Source organism: Pelophylax lessonae (assembly GCF_965119305.1).
Source record: "Pelophylax lessonae genome assembly, chromosome: 4".
Taxonomy (NCBI): Eukaryota; Metazoa; Chordata; class Amphibia; order Anura; family Ranidae; genus Pelophylax; species Pelophylax lessonae.
Genome location: NC_138771.1, coordinates 144,128,833 through 144,149,666, shown reverse-complemented (window position 1 = coordinate 144,149,666; position 20,834 = coordinate 144,128,833). Strand labels below are relative to the sequence as shown.

The following is a 20,834-nucleotide window of genomic DNA, read 5'->3' as shown; positions in this document are numbered from 1 at the left end:
CGGCCAATCAGGAAGCGGGAGGACCCGCTCCCTGATTGGCCAGGAGGAGGATCAGTGTGACAATAGCGAATTTTCATTCGCTATTGTCACACGATGGGCGGGCTCGGAGGGAGCAATGCTCTGCTCCTCGGCTCGGCTCGGCTGCGGCGGTTTAAGGCATGGGCGAACGGGGCTCGGGCGGTCCGGTACCATTTGATCCATGGACCGGTACCGGTCCGCGGCCCGGGCATGCCGCACCCCACGTGTTATGAAAAAATGCCGCCCCGGGCGGCTGCCCCGTTCGCCCGTGCCTAAAACCGCCACTGTGTTCTGTACACAGAATGTGTGCTGACCACACCCTAGAAACATCATTTCCTGCTTGTCAGATTTCTGGCATCCCCTGCAATAGAAATGTTATTTTTGGTGAGATACTCCCAATAGGAACACGTCTAAAGGGATGCAGGCCAGCAGCTTTACTTATAAGAGCCCTGCAGCTGCCACAGCTGATAGATAATTTGACCCACTTTGCACAGAGGTACAGAGGAACAAACAATGATTTCTTCAGAATAATAAAAGGTAGGAATCTGCAACAAAGTTTGGGGGAATGTTTTTTCTCAACACAAGGAGTTACGCTTTAAGTGTATACTAGTTTGTCCCTATCTAATTTATTAGGTTTTTTTCTACTATTTCTTTATTTACTGAATCCACTGTCAAATTTAGATCCTTTAGAGACTTTACAAAGATAGTGTATTCACTGTGCATTTGCAAGCTATTGAAAATACAATTTCCTGTATTTGTACATCCACTTATGAAATTCAATGCCGACAAGAATCTATTAATAATATAAATGTCTTGATCAATTTTTTCAGGTTATGTTCCCATAGTCTTTATTCTTTATTATTATAATTTGCTTATTATTAAAGTATGCTTACCAACATTTGAGCCCCTCCCTCCCTGACACAGTCTGCGTCCCAGCCAGACCCCTCCCACTTACTGAAGTTCCTCACTCAAACTCCACCTCCAGTTCTGTGGGGAACGCCTACTTATGCCCATAATCACCATAATGAATGCCTTACTGAGTTAAGGGTGACACAGTGGTCCTGGGACATCCAAATGCATCATCAGGACTGAGTTTCAAGAGGTGGGACTGTCTAGGGAAATCCAGGAAGAGTGGCATCCATGCTAGTGGTGTGCAACGTCTGGGTCTGAGGTGTCATCTTTGGCAAGCATATGAGTTTTTGTTGAAAAAAGTGAGCAAGTGTAAATGCAGCTGAGTAAGGAGCCTCTCCTGCTTCTGCATCATCAAGCTGTATCCTGCATTGGGCAAGACTGGGCTGAAAAACTGACAGCTCGTTCCTGCTGATTACACTGGGGGATCATGGCTCTACCTGTGTAACCAGCAGTACTCCACTCGGCTGTCACTGGTCTCTGATGACTACATAAGGAACATTCAGAGTAATCTGAAAGGACTGAGCCATCAGTTTGACAGTTCTGGTCCTGCTCTGCATTCATTTGTGGCAAAAACCAGCAAAAGTCACGGTCTCAGGCAGGGCCGGGACAAGGGGTGGGCAGGAGGAACTGTTGCCCTGGGCACAATGTTTTATTGCAGGGATGGGGGGGGGGGGGCGCCTTGACTCTAACCCTAAGGGAAGGGGGGGAACAGTTTGGCATCCTTGCCCTGGGCGCTGAATGACCTTGTCCCGGCAGTGGTCTCAGGAAGCATCCCCCTAGTATGGCCCTGGTTAACCCTAATTATTTTATTTAACTCTGCCATCCCCTTCTAATAGTTTTTATTTATTTATTTTTTTAATTGTGTGCAGTCTGTATGTATTATTTCAATTAATGTTACTTATTTAGGCACAAAACTAAAAAGCTTGATAGTGGTATATGGAGTAGGGGGCACATTTTGGCATCCTTGCCTTAAATGCCAGAAGACCTTGTCCAGGCTCTAATTGACACTTTTATCTATTTGTCTTAAAGGTTTCTTTGTAGGTAATGGATAAAATGGATGTGGTACTTTTACAATAGCCAACTATTTCTACTTGTTATTTGTCTTAATGGAAATTGACATTATGGTGATGATTTACTATAAGTGGAGAGTGAAAAATTTGATGCAGCTCTGCATAGAAACCAATCGGCTTTCGGTTTTTATTGTCAAAGCTTAATTAAACTATTTGAAATGAGAAGATGATTGGCTATCATGCTCAGCTGCACCAGATTTTGCACCCTCCAGTTTTAGTAAATCAATTCCTATGCCTCTTTACTAAGGTGTTTCTGAGTTTACATTTAAAATGTACTGTGAACATGTTTGAACTTACTTATATACACAGGACAATAGCATTACATGACTTGTTTTTCATACCTGTGTTAGGTTACTGGGTCACTTCTATAATAATCTTTACAACAACTTTGTCCTTGGCAGATTAATGCTCCTAATAGGAGATTAATCATAGCTAGCCTTAATTCCAGGTAAATTGACAGGCCAGCTCAACAAGCACCTTCAGACGTGTCTGAACACATAACAAGGAAAGGGTACATGCCAGGGCAGACCTGGGTGACAATCAGACTGCAATACGAAGATGGTGGTGGAAGAGATGGAGGTGGCATAGTAAATACCAGATAATCAGTGTAAACTGAGCTGAATGAGATAATGTATAACACAGTCAGGCCCCGTTCACACTGGGGCGATCCGACTTGCCAGGGCGACCTCATAGGTCGCGGCGCGCTGTTCGCACTGCGACTTCGGAGCGGCCGGCACGGACTTCATAACATTGAAGTCTATGCAGGTCGCTCCGGGTCGCCCCAAAGAAGCTCCGGACCCTTTTTCTAAGTCGGAGCGACTTGTGTCGCTCCTACTAGAACGGGTCCACAGCTTCTCTATGGCAGGCGACCTACGGCGACCTGTCAGGCGACCAGGCTTAGGGCCTGTGTTTACAAGCTTTTGTTTGCTTCAAATGGATTTTGCATGCACATACAAGTTTTTGGGAATGCAAAACCCACATAAAGCTAGTCAGATGCAGGTCAGTTGCAGCTCAAATGCACCTGACCACAAATTCTAACTGATCTTAGAAGCATCTTAAAGTGATGCTATCAACACAATCCCAAAACCTGGGGGTACTTTTAATTAGTGATTGACCGACATCGGTTTTTCGTTGCCGATACTGATATTTTGGTCAATGCATATCGGTATCGGCCGATATTTTTTCTACTTTACAGGTACTCTTGTGGAGGGATCTGGGGGTCTAAAAGACCCCAAACCCCTCCTCTGCACTTAAAAGCATTCAAATTGCCAAGTTTGGCTGTTTTGAATGCTGTCATTTTTTTAAATCTGGCGCCAGACAGTACCCGGAAGTGATGTCACTCATGACATCACTTCCAGGTTTTTTGCATGGAGACCCGATCAGAGCCAAATGCGGCTTTGATCAGGTCTTTGGTGGCCGTGTAGGCTGGTTGCCCAGGTCTCCTGGTGGGATGGGAGACCTGGGCGAGCCGCGGAAGGCGACAGGAGGGGGGGGGGACGTCCTCCTGCTCCTTGTAATGACAGCCGAGCGGCTTCTCAGCCGCATCGGTTGTCATTACAAGACAGCCGACCGTCGGCTATGGACGCCGGTACCGGGGTGATGCCTCTAGCTGCAGGCATTACTCCGGTACAATCACTTTCCTGAAATATCGGCAATATCAGTCACCTTGGTGGGCGATTCCGATATATCGGGGAAAGTGCATATCGGCCCTCGATATATTGGCTTTGCCGAAAATCGGTTGATCACTACTTTTAATGGCTAAAACTGATGTATGATCTTTTGTGATTACATTAAAATGAGTACAGAAGTTGCTTAGCCCCGAAAAACACTCCAATTTTGCTATAAAGCAAACCCCGGTAATACATTTATGTTCAGTTTTCAAGGGGAAGGTTAACCAAAGCAAAGTGAAATGTGTTCAAGAAGAATTATAAGCAAAATAAAAAGACATATATGATGTATGCCACTAGCATTCGCACATTCGTTTTTGTTTATCCGAGTCCCTCCCCCGTAACATAACTTATTACTTGTTGATCCTGCTAGTGCCAGTAGATCTGTTGATTTTCCATTTCCTTTAGCAAGATGACAACATTTTTCACTGTGCAAAGAAACATTTGCAGGGTTATCACGCTGTGCATAGGGTACTGTTAAATAGATACAGGGCTGCAAATATTTTCTATTCCTGGGGATGGGGAGTTCAGCCCTGCACACTCAAAGCAGAAAAATGAAGTAGAGCGCACAACAGGAGGGGCTTAACGTGATACTAAAGGTTTTTTTGGGGTTTTTTTTAATAACAAACATGTTATAGTTACCTGCTCTGTGCACTGGTTTTGCACAGAGCAGCTCTGATACTCCACTACTCAGTCCCCCGCCGGTGCTCTAGGCCCTTCCTTCCTGCAAGTAGCTTTATATTAGAGCTGCACGATTAATCGTTTGAAAATCGCGATCTCGATTCACCCCCCCTGACGATCTAAAACTGACATATTCTCGATTCTTTGCATAGCTGAGTGAGCAGAGAAAACAGCTGTGGAAAACTCCCAGTAACTATAAACAAAATTATTACATTGTATCTTTCCTCCCGCAAACGCCTATCAGCATTAGGGCTCTTTCACACGGTCCGCCTCCGCAGGCGGATCCGTGTTGCTCAGCGGGGATCGATCCGCGATCCCCGCTGAGCCGGGCGGATGACAGCTCCGTCTCCGCCCGCCCTCTATGGGGGATCGGAGGAGAGCGGACCGCTTGTCCGCTCTCATCAGATCCGCTCCGCTCCGATTACTGAACGGATGGAAAAATAGGGTTTCCATCCGTCCAGATTTCAGCACAGGATCGGATGCGGATGGCAGCGGGTGTCAGCGGAGGTGTCTCCGCTGACACCCGCTGCCCCATAGAGCTGCATGGAGGATCCGATCAGATCCGCCTAAAAAACTGACAGGCGGATCTGATCGGACCGCCCGTGTGAAAGAGCCCTTAAAGTCTCCCAGTAACTATAAACAAAATGATTACATTGTATCTTTTCCTTCCCTCTGCCAGGGAAAAAGGAAGTTTAACCTCTTAAAGACTAGACCTTTCTCTGACACTTGTTGCTTGCAAGTTAAAATCATTTTTTTTTGCTAGAAAAGTACATAGAAACCCCAAACATTTTATATATTTTTTTAGCAGAGACCCTACAGAATAAAATGGCGATTGTTGTAATATTTTATGTCACACTGTATTTGCGCAGCAGTCTTTCAAACGCAATTAATAAACTTTAATGAATAAAAAAAAAAACGCAACAGTAAAGTTATCCCAATTTTTTTTTGTTACACAGAGAATCGTGAGAGAATCGTGATCTTTATTCCAAGCTAAAAAATCATGATTCTCATTTTGGCCAGAATCGTGCAGCTCTACTTTATATGGGGTCATCCAAGCAGGCTCGCTCTCGAGCCGCTGCTCCGTGTGTCCATTTACACATGGAGCGCAACTCAGCCCTTCCCCCACTCTCTCCTCATTGGCTCACTGCCTGTGATTGACCATAGTGGGATCCAGTGGTTACAGCTGCTGTCTCAACCAAAGCGGAGTGAGAGACCTGGTAGAGCCAAGGCTTTCATGTACAGTTGTACACCACTGAATCGAGATGGGGCTCAGGTAAGTTTTAGGGGAGCTGCTGCACATAGAAGGTTTTTTTACCTTCATGCATAGAATGCATGAGGGTAAAAAACATTGAGCCTTTACAACCACTTTAAAACTTTAACTGACTCACTGTGTACCTGGTAACATATGGCACAGTCCTTGTACCCACAAAATATACTTTACTAATGGATTATTTTATATATAGCCCAGCACACAAAATGTGGTGGTCAGGACTATGTCATGTACAACCCAGCATACAGAGTGCACTAGTCAGTAAAAAGTAATCTATTAAATCATCCATACTGAATGACTGGAATGGCAGTCAAATAATGCACTAGGTATAGAGCAGTAGTTCTCAACCTTAGTGAGACCAGGGTCCAGTAACTTTCTTTACCTTCCATTCCACAACAGTAAGGGTCTATTTACTTCACTGTGGTGTGTTAACGAGCATTATGTTATGCCAAGCTTTAGTTTAAAGAAGCCCTTTCAATATACAATAAAAGTATGGAAATACATCTTTTGCTTCCCCATACTTATTTCTATTCATACAATAAATGTATAGGAATGCAAAATATTTATTCCTATACATTACTGAACAAACATAAGCTTTTTTCACCTGCCTACTACTTGCTACATATGTCTATTGTTCTACCTTCTACCCTGCAGTCATGTAATCATTACATTGCTGCAATGAATATCAATAGACATATATAGCAAGCACGAGGCAAGTGACACATCTATCTGTCCAGCTTATGCTGTGCTACGTGTGTGTTATTCAGTGTTGGTCTCCTCCACTCCCCATGCTGCCACTGACTGACTCTCCCAGCCTTTCTCCAATGCCACTCTATTCCAACACTGCTCACCTCTGCATCCCCTGCCACCCTCTACCAGCACTGCTCAGTTCTGCATTCCCTGCCACCCTCTACTAGCACTGCTCTCCTCTGCATCCCCTACCACCCTCTACCAGCACTGCTCACCTATGCATTTCCTGCCACCCTCCACCAACACTGCTTAGTTCTGCATTCCCTGCCACCCTCTACTAGCACTGCTCACCTCTGCATCCCCTGCCATCATCTTCCAACACTGCCTCCCTCTACATCCCCTGCAAGCCTCTTCCAACACTGCTCACCCATGCATCCCCTTACACCCTCATCCAACACTGCTCTCCTCTGCATCCCCTACCACCCTCTGCCAGCACTGCTCACCTATGAATTTCCTGCCACCCTCCACCATCACTGCTCACCTCTGCATTCCCTGCCATCATCTTCCAACACTGCCTCCCTCTACATCCCCTGCAAGCCTCTTCCAACACTGCTCACCCATGCATCCCTTTACACCCTCATCCAACACTGCTCTCCTCTGCATCCCCTACCACCCTCCACCATCACTGCTCACCTCTACATCCCCTGCTACCCTCATCCAACACTGCTCACATCTGCACCCCCTGCAATCCTCTTCCAACGCTGCTTACCAATGCATCCCCTGACACCCTCATCCAACACTGCTCTCCTCTGCATCCCCTGACACCCTCTACCAGCACTGCTCACCTCTGCATTCCCTGCTATCATCTTCCAACACTGCCTTCCTCTACATCCCCTGCTGCTCTCATCCAACACTGCTCACCTCTGCACCCCCTGCAAGCCTCTTCCAACACTGCTCACTCATGCTTCCCCTGACACGCTCATCTAACACTGCTCTCCTCTGCATCCCCGGACACCCTCTTCCAAAACTGCTCACCTCTGCATCACCTGCAATCCTCTTTAACACTGCTCACTCATGCATACCTTGACACCCTCATCTAACACTGCTCACCTCAGCATCCCCTGACACCCTCTTCCAATACTGCTCACCTCTGCATCCCCTGACACCCTCTTCGAACACTGCTCACCCATGCATCCCCGACACCCTCATCTAACACTGCTCACCTCAGCATCCCCTGACACCCTTTTGCAACACTGCTCACCCATGTATCCCCTGATACCCTCATCTAACACTGCTCACCTCAGCTTCCCCTGACACCCTCGTCTAACGCTGCTCACCTCGGCATCCCCTAACACCCTCTTCCAACACTGCTCACCCATGTATCCCCTAACACCCTCTTCCAACACTGCTCACCCATGTATCCCCTGACACCCTCTTCCAACACTGTTTACCTCTGCATCAACTCGCACCCACTTTCAACACTGCTCACCCATGCATCCTCTGACACCCTCGTCTAACAGTACTCTCCTTTACATCCCTTGACACCCTCGCCCAACACTGGTCACCTCTGCACCCCATGCAACCCTCTTCCAATACTGCTCACCTCTGCACCCCCTGCCAGTCTTTTCAAACACTGCTCACCTTTGCATCACCTGTCACCCTCTTCCAACACTGCTCACTCATGCATACCCTGAAATCCTCATCTAACACTGCTCACCTCTGCATCCCCTGACACCTTCTTCGAACACTGCTTACTCATTCATGCCCTGGCACTCTCATCTAACACTGCACACTTCTGCATCCCCTTTCACCCTCTGCCAACACTGTTCAATCTTTTATCTCCCTCAACTCTTTTCCAGCACCGTATACCCCTGCAACACTTGCACACTTCATCCCTATTTCCCTTTGGTTTACAGCTTACCTGGCTTGTGTAAGTGATTTAGGGCAGGACTTCTGCTCCTGCTGGTGGTGGTACCAGGTGAAAAGTTTTCACTCGACACGCCTGTAGGAGCTGTCCCTTACAACATAACCTCAGACACACTGTGATCTCAAATCAGTTTGTTTCGTAGCAAGCAGTGAAAGAAGACACAACCAACCCCATATAGAGGGGCGAGAGCTGCATCTGTCAGAAGACTCAGAGAAAAGGATTTTACGGTAAGTTCTTACAAAAATCCAATTTTCTCTATCGTCCTCTTACAGAGGCAGCTCTCAATGCTTCTTCACTATTGGCACGTCGCAAAGCAGTATAAGCATGAGGGGTGGGAAGAACTCAATCAACTGTTAACATACATCCAAGGCTAAAACATAGGCAACTGGGTGACACAAAAAAGCTCAACCCAAAACAGGAGCTTACCCCAAAACAAAAATTCACCCCAGCAAAGAGAAAACCAAGTCTCTTTGTCAAACAGCAGCCTTCAAAACCTTGCGGCCAAAGGCAGCATCCGAGGATGCCAACAAATCAACTTTGTAGAATTTGGTAAAAGTGTGAACAGACGACCAGGTCGCAGCTTTATACACCTGAGCAACTGAAACCTGATGGTGAAAAGCCCAAGAGGCACTCAGCACTCTTGTAGAATGCGCCCTCACAGGGAACGGAGGAACCTGACCCTTCAATGAATAGACCTGAGCAATGGTCTGCCTGATCCGTTTTGATATGGTGGCAGCAGATGCAGCCGAACCCTTCCGAGATCCCTCAGGAAGGACAAACAAAGAATCAGATGTCCGAAAAGACTCTGTGGCTGACAGGTAAACCCTGACCGCCCAAAACACATCCAGCGAATGCAAGGCAAATTCCTTGGGATGCTTGGGCTTAGCACAGAGAGAAGGCAAAACAATATCTTTGTTGAGGTGGAAGGCAGACACCACCTTAGGGAGAAAGAATTGGTTTGGTCGTAGAACAACCTTATCCCTATGAACAACCAAATAAGGCGAACAGCAGAGCCGCCAACTCAGACACGGGCAGAAGCGATAGCCACCAGAAAGGCAACCTTCTGGGACAACAAAGGCAGAGAAATTTCCCTAATATGTTCAAAGGTAGGCCGTTGAAGAGCAGACAGAAACAAGTTAATATCCCAGGGAGGCAAAGGGGACCTTCTCGGCGGAGCCAGATGACGCACCCCTTGAATAAAGGTGCGGATCAAAGAATTAGTCGCCAAGGGGCATTGAAAGTAAATGGCTAAGGCCAACACCTGACCCTTATTCGTGCCAAAAGCAAAGCGTTGCTCAACACCCTTCTGTAAGAAGGCTAAGACCCTCACCACCAAAAAAGAGCAATGGTGCAACTTCTGCGATTCACACCATACCATGGACCGGGTGGGCTCCGCTCCAAAAACAGCTCACCTCCCACCCTGAGTGGGGGTGCTGTCAGCCAAGAGGGGTATGCTGCGACTCAGGGTGTTTCAGGTGGATGCGTCCCAGCGAGACATCTGCTCGTAGGCTCATCCCCATCCACCGGGGCTCCGTCATGGCGAGGCCTGGGCAGACCACAACCTGCTCACGCTCATTGGCCAGGCTGGGAGACCATAAGATTATCCAGTGTGAAACCCCAGCCCGGCTGTCCCTTGTAGTTTACCAGAAGGATCCCCCTGACACTAGCCATTGATAGAGAGTAAAGAGAAATAAACATAAACATTCTCAAAAGAAAATAAAAACTCAGAACAAAGTCCCAGCAGGGAACCTAGGTCCTACTCCTAAACTAGGCAGCAAGAAACTGATTTGAGAGCACAGTGTGTCTGGGATTATGTTGTAACGCCCCATATAGGCATGTCGAGTGAAAACTTTTCACTGCCTGCTCTACTCCTGTAGATGGCGCATAACCCAATAGTGAAGAAGCATTGAGAGCTGCATCTGTCAGAGGACGATAGAGAAATGACATGGCTGTTATCCATAGTGTAGTCCCAAAGTACCAAAGCTGCTGGGTGGTCAGGGGCGCAGGTGCTGCCCAGCGGTAGAGAATCACTGGTGTAGAGCAACATGAATGTACGTAGCTGCTGCACCTGTGCCACGGATACCCTGGAGGGTTTGGGCCCCAACATTCCCCCTTATCTATGCCCCTGGACGGGCATTGTAAGCAACCTTGTCAGTGCTATATGGTTGGTCCTAATCATACAATCAAATAAACAGAAAATTTCTATAGCTGTGCTTATGATCCTGGCATAATTTTGTCAGTATCAGCACATATATCACAGTGATAATACTGACACAGTAAGGACCTGTGGCAAAGGGCTCTTGAAGAAGGGTTTTTACATTCCAACACAAGTCTATGCAAATGCAAAACTCAACTGAAGCAGGCCAAACGCAGGTCAAAAGGAGTTCAACTTTAGATCAGACGCACTTGTCAATGAATTCTAAATGATCTTAGCATCTTCAATTGATGTCAAGCAGATGCGATTGACACAAGCATTACACCATCGACACATTCCTCAATACTAGTAGTGATAAACACATCAAACCTTTTATGCAGCAAAACAAATCTATGCTACAATAAATGAAGATCACAATGTTCGGCATTATAATGCACACACCAAAAAAAGTACTAAAATGTACAAATCATCTGATGCTCGGCATCCCCTGGGCCATCTGAGTGTTCCAAGTCACAGATATAAGCATCCATAGTAGGGGACGTTGTCTCCAATGAAGATACAAGTGTCAATATTTACTGAGGCTGATTTACTGACATGGTGGACAGTGCTTGCCTACCAAAGAAAAGCTACATTCACTTCAATCATCCAATAACAAGCAAGGCAAAAATTTTCATTCCACTGCATGTGTAATGCTGTGGAATCATTTCAATCGAACACAGCATTATTTTATTAAGGGCCAGTTCACATCACATGCAGTCCAGTGCGTTTTTTTTTTCTGAATCGAAAACGCGTAGATAGTAGGTTGTATGGTTTTCATTGGCGTAATTCACACCAGTGTGGTCAGTTCAGGTACATTCCAGTTCCATAAAAAAAGCAGAACATGCTGAATTTTTTCTGCACTGGAGTTTACTGGAACGCGGTAAACGCATCAAAAACACACTGGAATGCACCTAAACGCACTAAAAACGCACTGGAACACACTGAAACGCACCAAAAAGCACTGGAACACACGTCTTTATTTATGGTTAAAAAAAAAGAGGGGGAAAAATGCACTGGACTGCATCAAAAACGCATCAAAAACACACTCTGGAATGCATCAAAAATGCATCAAAAACACACTGGAATTAATCAAAAACGCGCATACAGAAAAGCATCTGGAACACATCTGGACTGCGTTTCAATGGTGTGAACTGTCCCAAAGGAAATATTCTCTACTACCTATGCTGGCCATCCACTTGCATTTGTTGAACTGGTTAAAATTCACTAAGGGCTCATGCACACAGGACATTTAAAAAACACCAGTGCTGCTGCCAGGAAAAAGCAGCTGTAAAAACGCACTTTTAGCCGGATTTTTAACTAGCGTTTATGCGTGTTTATGCACTTTTTTTGGGTTAGCATTTTTGGGCGTTTTTACAGTAAAAACACTCCCTATAATGTTAAAATGCCTAAAAACACCAAAAGCAGCTAAATGCGGCCAAAAGCTTACAGCGTATAGCCGTATTTTTGCCGAATTTAGAAGCGATTTTTGGCGTTTTGTATTTTTACAGCTCAACAGCCTCTGCTTCTGGACGCACAGACTGTTTTTTTCTACTGCCCCTAAACGTTTAAGCCTCCAAATGCCTCTGAAAGTTTATGTGTGTACGGGCACATAGACTAAAATAGAGGGGCATTTAGAGGCAGTAAAAAACAAATGTCAGATGCCCCTAACAGCAGCTGTAAAATGCCCTGTGTGTTTGAACCCTTAGTGGACGGCCCTATCAGCACCCTTTCCTCTGATTTACTTCACTTAAAAAAACAAAGGAGCCAGGTGAAAACTATTGGCAGAACAGCTGTTGATTCCAATCAGTCCACTGTAAAAATACAATGGCCAGCGATGTAGATTCATGTATAGTGTGAATAAAGGAATTTGTTCGATTTTTTTCTTGTTCGGCCTGCAGGTGTCAGTGTATGGCCAGCTTCAGTAAATCAACCACACTGACACACAAGCTCAGTGCTTATGGGCCTTTACTGCCAAATAATACACCTTTTTCTTCCCGTCATCTCCTTATCCGCCATTTTAACACACCACTTTATTCCGATATGTTCAATTGTTCACAGTTTTCCATTTAATTGATAATAACTGACATGCCTGAAAGAAGCAAATACTCTTATGACTCCCTAAAAAAACACCAAATCCATTGCCTCTAAATGGAGCAGTAATATTTTGTGGTGTATTACCTGTGTGAAATAAATAGTTACATTTATATGGCATCATGTGACAGCTTCTAGAAAAGTTTCAAAACATCTGATAGCATTAAAATGTAGACTTTCAAAAATCACTATTCTCTTCTTCAGAAAAAAACACAATTATAATCAAATGTGTCTTAAAGTGGTTCTAGGGTCTAGGTGTTTTTACCTTAATACATTCCCTGCATTAAGGTATAAAAGACCCCACTACTTGTCCCCCCAGCCATTCCCGTGACCGGGAGATTGATATCACTTCCCCAGTTTGGAGCGCATCCTGGAACGCATTGTGGAGCTGTTGAATTTCCGGCCGGTCATCTCTGGCCTATTGGGTATTTATAGCGTGCTCACGTCAGGGCGTCACACCTCTGATGACGTCAAAATATGACGAAACGGGTAAGGTGGGATTGGAACGCATGGCATTAGCACGCCCTACGCCACGGCGTTCTTGGAAATTTGTTTGTTGTGCCTTTTATGATGATACCATATGTGAGTGTTATTCCTTTTAATAGATAGCAGTTTTAAATATTACAAGACATGTTGCACTATGGCAGTGATGGCAAACCTTGGCACCCCAGATATTTTGGAACTACATTTCCCATGATGTTCAACTACAGAGTGCATGAGCATCATGGGAAATATAGTTCCAAAACATTTAAGGTGCCAAGGTTCGCCATCACTGCACTATGCTTTTGTTATTTGCATCCTTGTGAGGTATTATTGTGGGTCCTTCCATTATCCCTGGAAACGCTGAGCTCTTTGACATAAGACCAGGGGACCCCCTTATTACAGGGGCTTGCACTGATGAATGGCACCTGGGATTTAGCTAGAGCTTTGCGGTTTTCATCCTGCTACAGATTTCAACTATGCTGTTTAGACCTCTTTATAATCTGAGGGTCAATAGCTTCTAGTATGCAGGTTTGCCCCTTCACAGTGGTGACGATTGTGTCTCACAGAAGGTATTGTGGGGGGTCTACGCTATCACCTTCATTTATTGGACTTTTGTATATAAATTGTATTTTTATGTCTGATTAGCGCTGCACCCTTTTTACAAATTTTATTGCTACAGACTCACCTGACACCTCTCATAATCCAGCGCTGCCACCACCACCAGCCACGCTCTCCTCTCTTCCTGGATTCAAAGGCTTCACTGAGAGCAACAGGAGTCATTGGCTTCTGCTGTTACCAATCAAATCCTGTGAGGAGGAAGATGGGGGTGTCACCAAGGCATGCTGTGTGTGTCCATGGACACACACAGCCCAGCTCTGGAGCGCACCTGCATGGATGCCTCCATAGCACAGGGCATGCTATGGGGGTACTTGGAGAAGAGGAGGAGTGGAAAACACCAGCAGGGAACCACCAAGTAAGAGGTAAGGGACTGCTCTGTGCACAGAGCAGGTAAGTATATCATGTATATTATGTTTTTTTATTTTAAGAAAAAAAAATCTGATTTTTTATCCTGGACTTGGGCAAGAACAATTTAATGAGCCAAACTATGTCTGGTGATTTCTATTAGAAAAGTGCCACTAAAGTTCAAAATTTCTTTAAAATAGGTTACTAAAGGTTAAACTTTTTTTTTCACTTTGGATAGAGTAAGGGAGAGTTATAACCCCTGACAGTTTTTTTTTCCATCTGTGTTCCACAGGGGAGATTTCCCATCCCAAAGCCAAAACAGGAAGTGAGAGGAAATGCCTGCAAATTGAGGGAATCCTGGGGTGTCACCAAGGTTACCAGAATTAGTTAACCATTGGAAGATTACTCCTATATTACTGTTTAGGGTCAACCCAAAATTGGAGACAGTTGTTCCAATCCCTCTCCTCTCTATACAAAATTAAAAAAACAATAAAAAAAAAAAAAAATTGCCTTTAATTACACTTTAAGTTCTTTTTTTAAAGAGCAATAACCAAAAACCATAACAGGATACCATAACTTTCATAATGCTTTAATTACATAAATAAATTGTTAAAACTAAAAAAGTCTTCACATTTGTAAGAACTCTTTAGTAATATGTTTAAATATAAAAAGGTCAGGCAAATATAGAAATATGAGAGGCATGCTATTACAACTCTCTGTAGTAAGAACTCTCTCTCCCATAACTTTTATGGCTACTTGAGCTGTACACAGGAGGAAAATATACATTTAAATTATCAGCATACATTTGGTAGAATTAAATTTATCCCAGCTTTATCCTAACTGTTTCCTTTCATCACAGATTTATTCTAATGCGATTAGGTAAGCACCATGTTTTTCTTTTTTTTTTTTTGCAGCCCTGTAGTAAGATTGTGGGCCTTAGGCCAGAAATAGATGGTTCGGAAGCGGCCGAGAGTCAAACCGTGTGTAGGCAGGCTGAATGTACCAAGTTAATCGATCAATCAACTTGGGTACAACCAGCCTGCCAAATTCTCTTGCTAGTATTGCTAGTGGCTGCTATAGCTGCTAGCAATAATCACTGTCTTGACCCAGCGGGGGCGACTCCCCCCATCTGCTGGCAGACAATTGCTCAGCAGAGGGCAGCACTGTCTGTGTTGATGGGGGAATTGTGCAAATTTTTTTTCCTGCAACCTGTGATTGCAGGAAAGAAGTTCGCACCATCTATGGCCTGCCTTAGAATGGAAAAAGAGCAGGTATATGTTTTGATCTACAATTAGAAGTATAGCAATAACTACTACATCTTATGTATTTTGATTTTTGGATATATTGTGCTTTAAAGCGGAGTTCCGGGCACAGATCTCATTTTTTAATGAACATACCCCCGGGACAGTCAGGGCTAGCACATTCCACAATGGCTAGCCTCTGATCTGTCCCGGTTCGTACTTACCTTTTAGAAGAAATACTTTGAAAATTTCTTCCACAGCGTTTCCATCTCTCTTGTGGGCAGCTGAAGCCGGCGCGGTCCTCTTCGGTGTCTTCTTCCGCGTCTTCTTCTCCCAGAATGCGCCGCACCGGCCCCTCTCGTCACTTCCGGTGCGGCGCCGCATTCCTAAACAGCTTCTGGGCATGCCCAGAAGCTGTTTAGCAGGGGAATGCGGCGTCGCCCGGAAGTGACGTGCGGGGCCGGTGCCGTCGCATTGATTCCTGGGAGCGATGACGTTCAGCTCCCAGGAATCATCGCGAGGCAGGAAGTGACGGGGTGAGCCTCGGCGCTGGAGGAGGAAGTACCCTGAGGTGAGTATTTACGATCTTCGATTACAAGGTGAGTGTACAAAAAAAAAAAAAATAACTATCCAATTCCTTTTCAGGTTATGTGTAGCTAGCGGAGGGGCACAAAAAAAAAATACAGATTTTGTGCCCTAGTGGGCTACGCTTTAAGTTGCTTTGTGTGTACAGAAACACACCATTGTATTGAAGGAATGTTAATGTAGTCCTTTGTATATTCATATCATGGATAAGAAAAAACTGTCAGATTGAAATCCAAAATCCAAAATCAGTCTTCTGCCAACCAGGCTTTGTACCACTTCAGCCAAATGAGCTTGTCAAGTTCTTGCATACATTGTCCATCAGAAAAGCTAAACTTGACACCAATTGCTACTCAAGTAGAACAGTATAGGACATCAGGCTTATCCATCAAATCAAACTGTATAGAATAAATATTACATTAGTATTTATTATTTAGTATTTATTATGAATAAATACTACTGATATTAGCATTTGCTTGTCAAGTTTGTGCACAAAATATAAACATTTCCAGCAAAGCTGGAATTTCACCTTTTAAAATGTACCACTTGGTCCTCTGTAATATTACATTGTGACTATGAACACATAGATGTTACCAAGTCAAAGCTGGGTATATGAACCAGCCAGCAGTGCTGGTTCAGTATCAGTGCTAGACATGTTTACAATTGGCGTGGGCAACTGTTAAAGTGGTGTTAAACCCAAAAATTTAATATGTTGCCGCTTACCAATCATCAGATGTGGTGGCTGCCTTCGTTTTCTTTTTTAGGCTTTTTCCTTCTGTTTTCACCTGCTGATCTGGCCAGTAACACACCTCCTGCATTATAGTGCCCCTGTTCTATCAGAATAGCGCTACCTATCAGATTCTGCAACCGGAAGTGACGTTCGGGCGACAACAACTTACTGCGCATGCGCCATGCGTTCCAACATGGTCGCTATGCGTACCAATAGGTTTCCTAGTGTGACAGAACATGAAGCAGCGGCAGACATCTTCTTACACCCACGCAAGTCTTGAATTTTACATTTATTTTAGCAGGAAACTCACCTTATATACTGAATCACAGCATTACATTTCTATTATTACTGTTTTCTAGTAAATATAGCGAGAAACCTGCAGGTAGAAGGTGGCAAACTGTTCAGTGACAAACTGAATATATAGTGAAATAGACTATTTCACTCAGTCGCGGGGAAATAGTCTATTTCAGTATATAAGGTGAGTTTCCTGCTACAAAAAATGTAAAATTCAAGACTTGCGTGGGTGTCTGTCTCTGATTCGTGTTCTGTCACATTAGGAAACCTATTGGAATGCATAGCAGCCGTGTTGGAATGCATGGAGCATGCGCAGTAAGTTGGTCCCGTCCGAACGTCACTTCCGGTTGCAGAATCTGATAGGTAGCGGTATTCTGATAGAACACTCACACTCTGGATGAAGCACAGGGGTTGTTCTCCCAAAAACTCCAACTTGCGGAGAACTCCAACCACATCATTTCTGGTGAGTCTACAGCAGGAATAATTGGAAGTTTCGATGAGTTGCTGTTTTCACAGACCCCCGGCAGCTTATACATTCCCGTACACGCTATAATGACTGGATATTGTTAGTAATGGCTGCTACTAGCCAACAACATGGCTGCCTTCAAGGCGGTGACAACTTTTTTCCTGCTAACCCGGTGTTCTGTGAAAACAGGCAAGTGACGTAGTTGGAGATTTTGGCGAGTTGGAGTTTTTGGCAGAACAGGGGCACAGGAGACAGCAGCATTGCTAATCTGGCGGGAGGATAATGTTACATATGCTAGCAGATTTAGATATACTGACAAATTGAAGCCCAAACTTTATAATCAGTCACAGCAAACTTTGTTTTTTTTCCTTTTAGGATAAAGGTTTTACATAAATTAATAAAATCTGATCATTGTAAGCATGCCTGCCAGTGTTAATTTTTTTTGTCTCATACCTGTAAACAGATACATTCTGCTGGAGAGCTTTCTCTTTTGAAAAAACAAACTTACTGGCTGGATCACCAGATGAAAAAAAAAAAAAGGAAAGAAAGCCTAAAAAAGAAAACGAATGCAGCCATCACATCTAAGAATTGGTAAGCTGCAATATAATAAAAGTTTGTTTTTTTGGGCTTAAAACTGCTTAAAAACGGGGCTGACTGAGACTAGACAGGCAAATTATAGATATATACTGTAGAGTTATATATATATATATATATATATACTTATTATATGATATATTTCTGGGTTAAATTGATGAAAGTCCCTTGAACGGACTACATTCAGTATAAATTATTTGTATTGCTGTCTATATAGCAAATGCTAACCTTAATTATGTTTAGCAATTCATGTCGATCAATGCAACCATTGCCATCCACATCATAGAGCTTGAAATACCAACGAAGCTTCTGCTCAATCTTCCCTCGAAGAACAAGGCTGAGTGCTGCTACATACTCCATGAAGTCTATGTATCCATCCTGAAGAAAAAAAAACATCATTGTTTCAAATACAGCATAGTAAAATGTAATCTTAGAAACTTTGATCTTTATGTGATAAAGCTGCAAAAAAAGTTGAATTTTATTAGTGCAGGTGCTGAATACTTTATGTTGTTGTGAGTGGTGATTTCAAATCTTAGCAAAGAGGAGCTGGGCTGACATACAGGCGGTCCCCAGGTTACAAACATCCAACTTAAAAATGACTCCTACTTACATACGGAGAAAGTCAACAAAAAGTGAGGAGAAATCTACCCCTAGGAAGGGAAATTTACTCCTGTGAGGGTTCTCATGGAAAAAAAGGTGTCTCCACTGAAGCTTTATTCCTAATTCTTGTTTCCACAACAACCCAAAATTTTCAAAATCCAGTTGTCATAGGGACAGAAAGTGAGGTGACATCTTCTGAACAGAGCTACAGACAGTAAAACAAATGGTACAGGGGTGTTAACCCTTTCCTATGCTATCCAAAAAATGTAAAAAATATTCTTTTGGCTGGAGCTAAACCTAAAAAACGTACCTGTTCTGACATACAAACAAATTCGACTTAAGAACAAACCTTGTTTGTAACCCAGGGACCGCCTGTATATGGAATCCATGCGTGTCTCAGTCCCAAATATATTGCATAGAAACAAGAGATGAGGGCCCAAGGGACTTTAACGAGACATACAAAAAATTGTAAAATGACATTAGTTTATTAAATAAAAATAATAGAATATACATAATGTTACACATAACAAGGATGATCATCAACATAAAACATTTAACATTTCAATTAACGTTAGGAGGGGAACCCTTGGGGGAATCAAAAATGGAGAAGGATCTGGGAGTCTTGATGATAGATTAGGCAACAGCATGCAATGTCAAGTGGCAGCTGCCAAAGCCAGCAGATTATTTGCATGCATAAAAAAGGGATGTATTCCAGAGATAAGACTATAATCCTTCCACTTTATAAAACTCTGGTCCGACCGCATCTGGAGTATTCTGTCCAGTTCTGGTCGCCAGTCCTCAGGAGGGATGTGTTGGAGCTGGAGAGAGTCCAGAGAAGGGCAACTAAACTGATTAGGGGATTGGAGGACCTTAACTATGAAGAGTGTCTGCAATCGCTCGATTTATTCTCCCCGTAGAAGAGACGTCTGAGGGGGGGACATGATAGCAATTTATAATTATCTTAATGGGGATCTCAGCTTAGAAAAAAAGCTGTTCATTCGAAGGGATTGCATGAGGACTCGAGGAAATACAATGCGATTAGAGGAGAAGCGTTTTAACCTCAGGCAACGAGTTCTTTACTGTTAGGGCTACAAGATTGTGGAATTCTCTACCACAACAGGTGGTTTCTGCGGGAAGTATGGTGGCTTTCAAAAGACTCTTAGACTTACATCTCAAGGATCAGGACATTAAGGGCTATGTGAGATGATTACAGCCACACACACCTGCACAGGTTGAACTGGATGGACTATTGTCTTTATTCAACCTCACCTACTATGTAACTATGTAACTATAAATATTTGTTAGTCTGCTTGAACATCAACAATGTCAATAGTCTGTGCTAGATGAATCTCGACACGTTTCGCGAAGACACTACACCGCTTCATCAGGAGAAAAGCACTGATAATCTTAAGATGAAACAGTAGTCTGTAAGTTCAAGGGTACTCAAGGTCCACTTGTAAAGACCCTACTGTTTTAACATGTCCACAAGTCCAGACTATCAAATAAAAATGCATAAAAGCAGAGAAAACCGCTAAACTGGTTGGCACAGTGGTGTAGTGGTTAGCACTTTCACCTAGCAGCAAGAGGGTCGCTGGTTCGAATCCCAACCACGACACTACCAGCACTACCTGGAAGTCTAAATCTCATTAGTGGCTGTTGGGAAACAACTATAGCTTTTAGCATAGTTTTACCTAGAACTAAAACGTTCTATTAAATGTAAGGCAGTTAGGGAAGCCAGTGAATCAGGAACCACAGTCCACACAGTTTTCATGTTCTGCCTGTCACAAAAACACTAAAGCTAACAACTCTTAGGGTCAAAAATATTTAATTGGGGAGCAGTTGAAAGGAGTCTACGGGTGCTGCTGGGATGAAATAGTAATCAGGAAAGTTTCCTAATCATTACAGCGGCCAACCAGCTACATCTGCAGGTAGAGATGAGGTAAATGCCTGCTCCGCATAAAAGCAGCTGGACCAGGTGACTGCCATATAGTGTCCTTAGAAAGCCATGGTTAGCATTTGGGATGGTAATTTAGAAATATGATGGGAACCATGAACAATGAGCTACGCATATTGGTTCTTCCACCATAGTTGTTATTATTAAATTTGGGTAATCTAAAATATCCCACAGAACTTCCGGGTGACCATTATTCCCTTCACGTTAGTCCCTTCTCCACTCAAATAAACTACTTTATTGTCCACCTATACATCTCCAACATACTCCACTGTGTAGTACAGAGAACACAGCAGGATGTACAATATTCTCTGATTCAGAGAAGCTTACAGTCCTCACAGTAGTCACTGTTCTAATGTACACTTTTTTTTTTTCTACTCTTATTTAACCTGCCTCTATTTTCTTATATA

The 20,834-nt window shown here is 43.8% G+C and overlaps 1 protein-coding gene across 1 annotated transcript in view; it reads right to left on the bottom strand.

Moving 5' to 3' along the window:
- Positions 1-20,834, bottom strand: part of LOC309555017 (guanylyl cyclase-activating protein 1-like) — a 39,702-nt gene that overhangs the window by 6,532 nt on the left and 12,336 nt on the right. Inside the window, exon 2 of the mRNA XM_082256827.1 lies at positions 18,102-18,251. Within this exon, the coding sequence (XP_082112953.1) occupies positions 18,102-18,251 (150 nt within the window). The remainder of the gene's footprint in view (positions 1-18,101; positions 18,252-20,834) is intronic.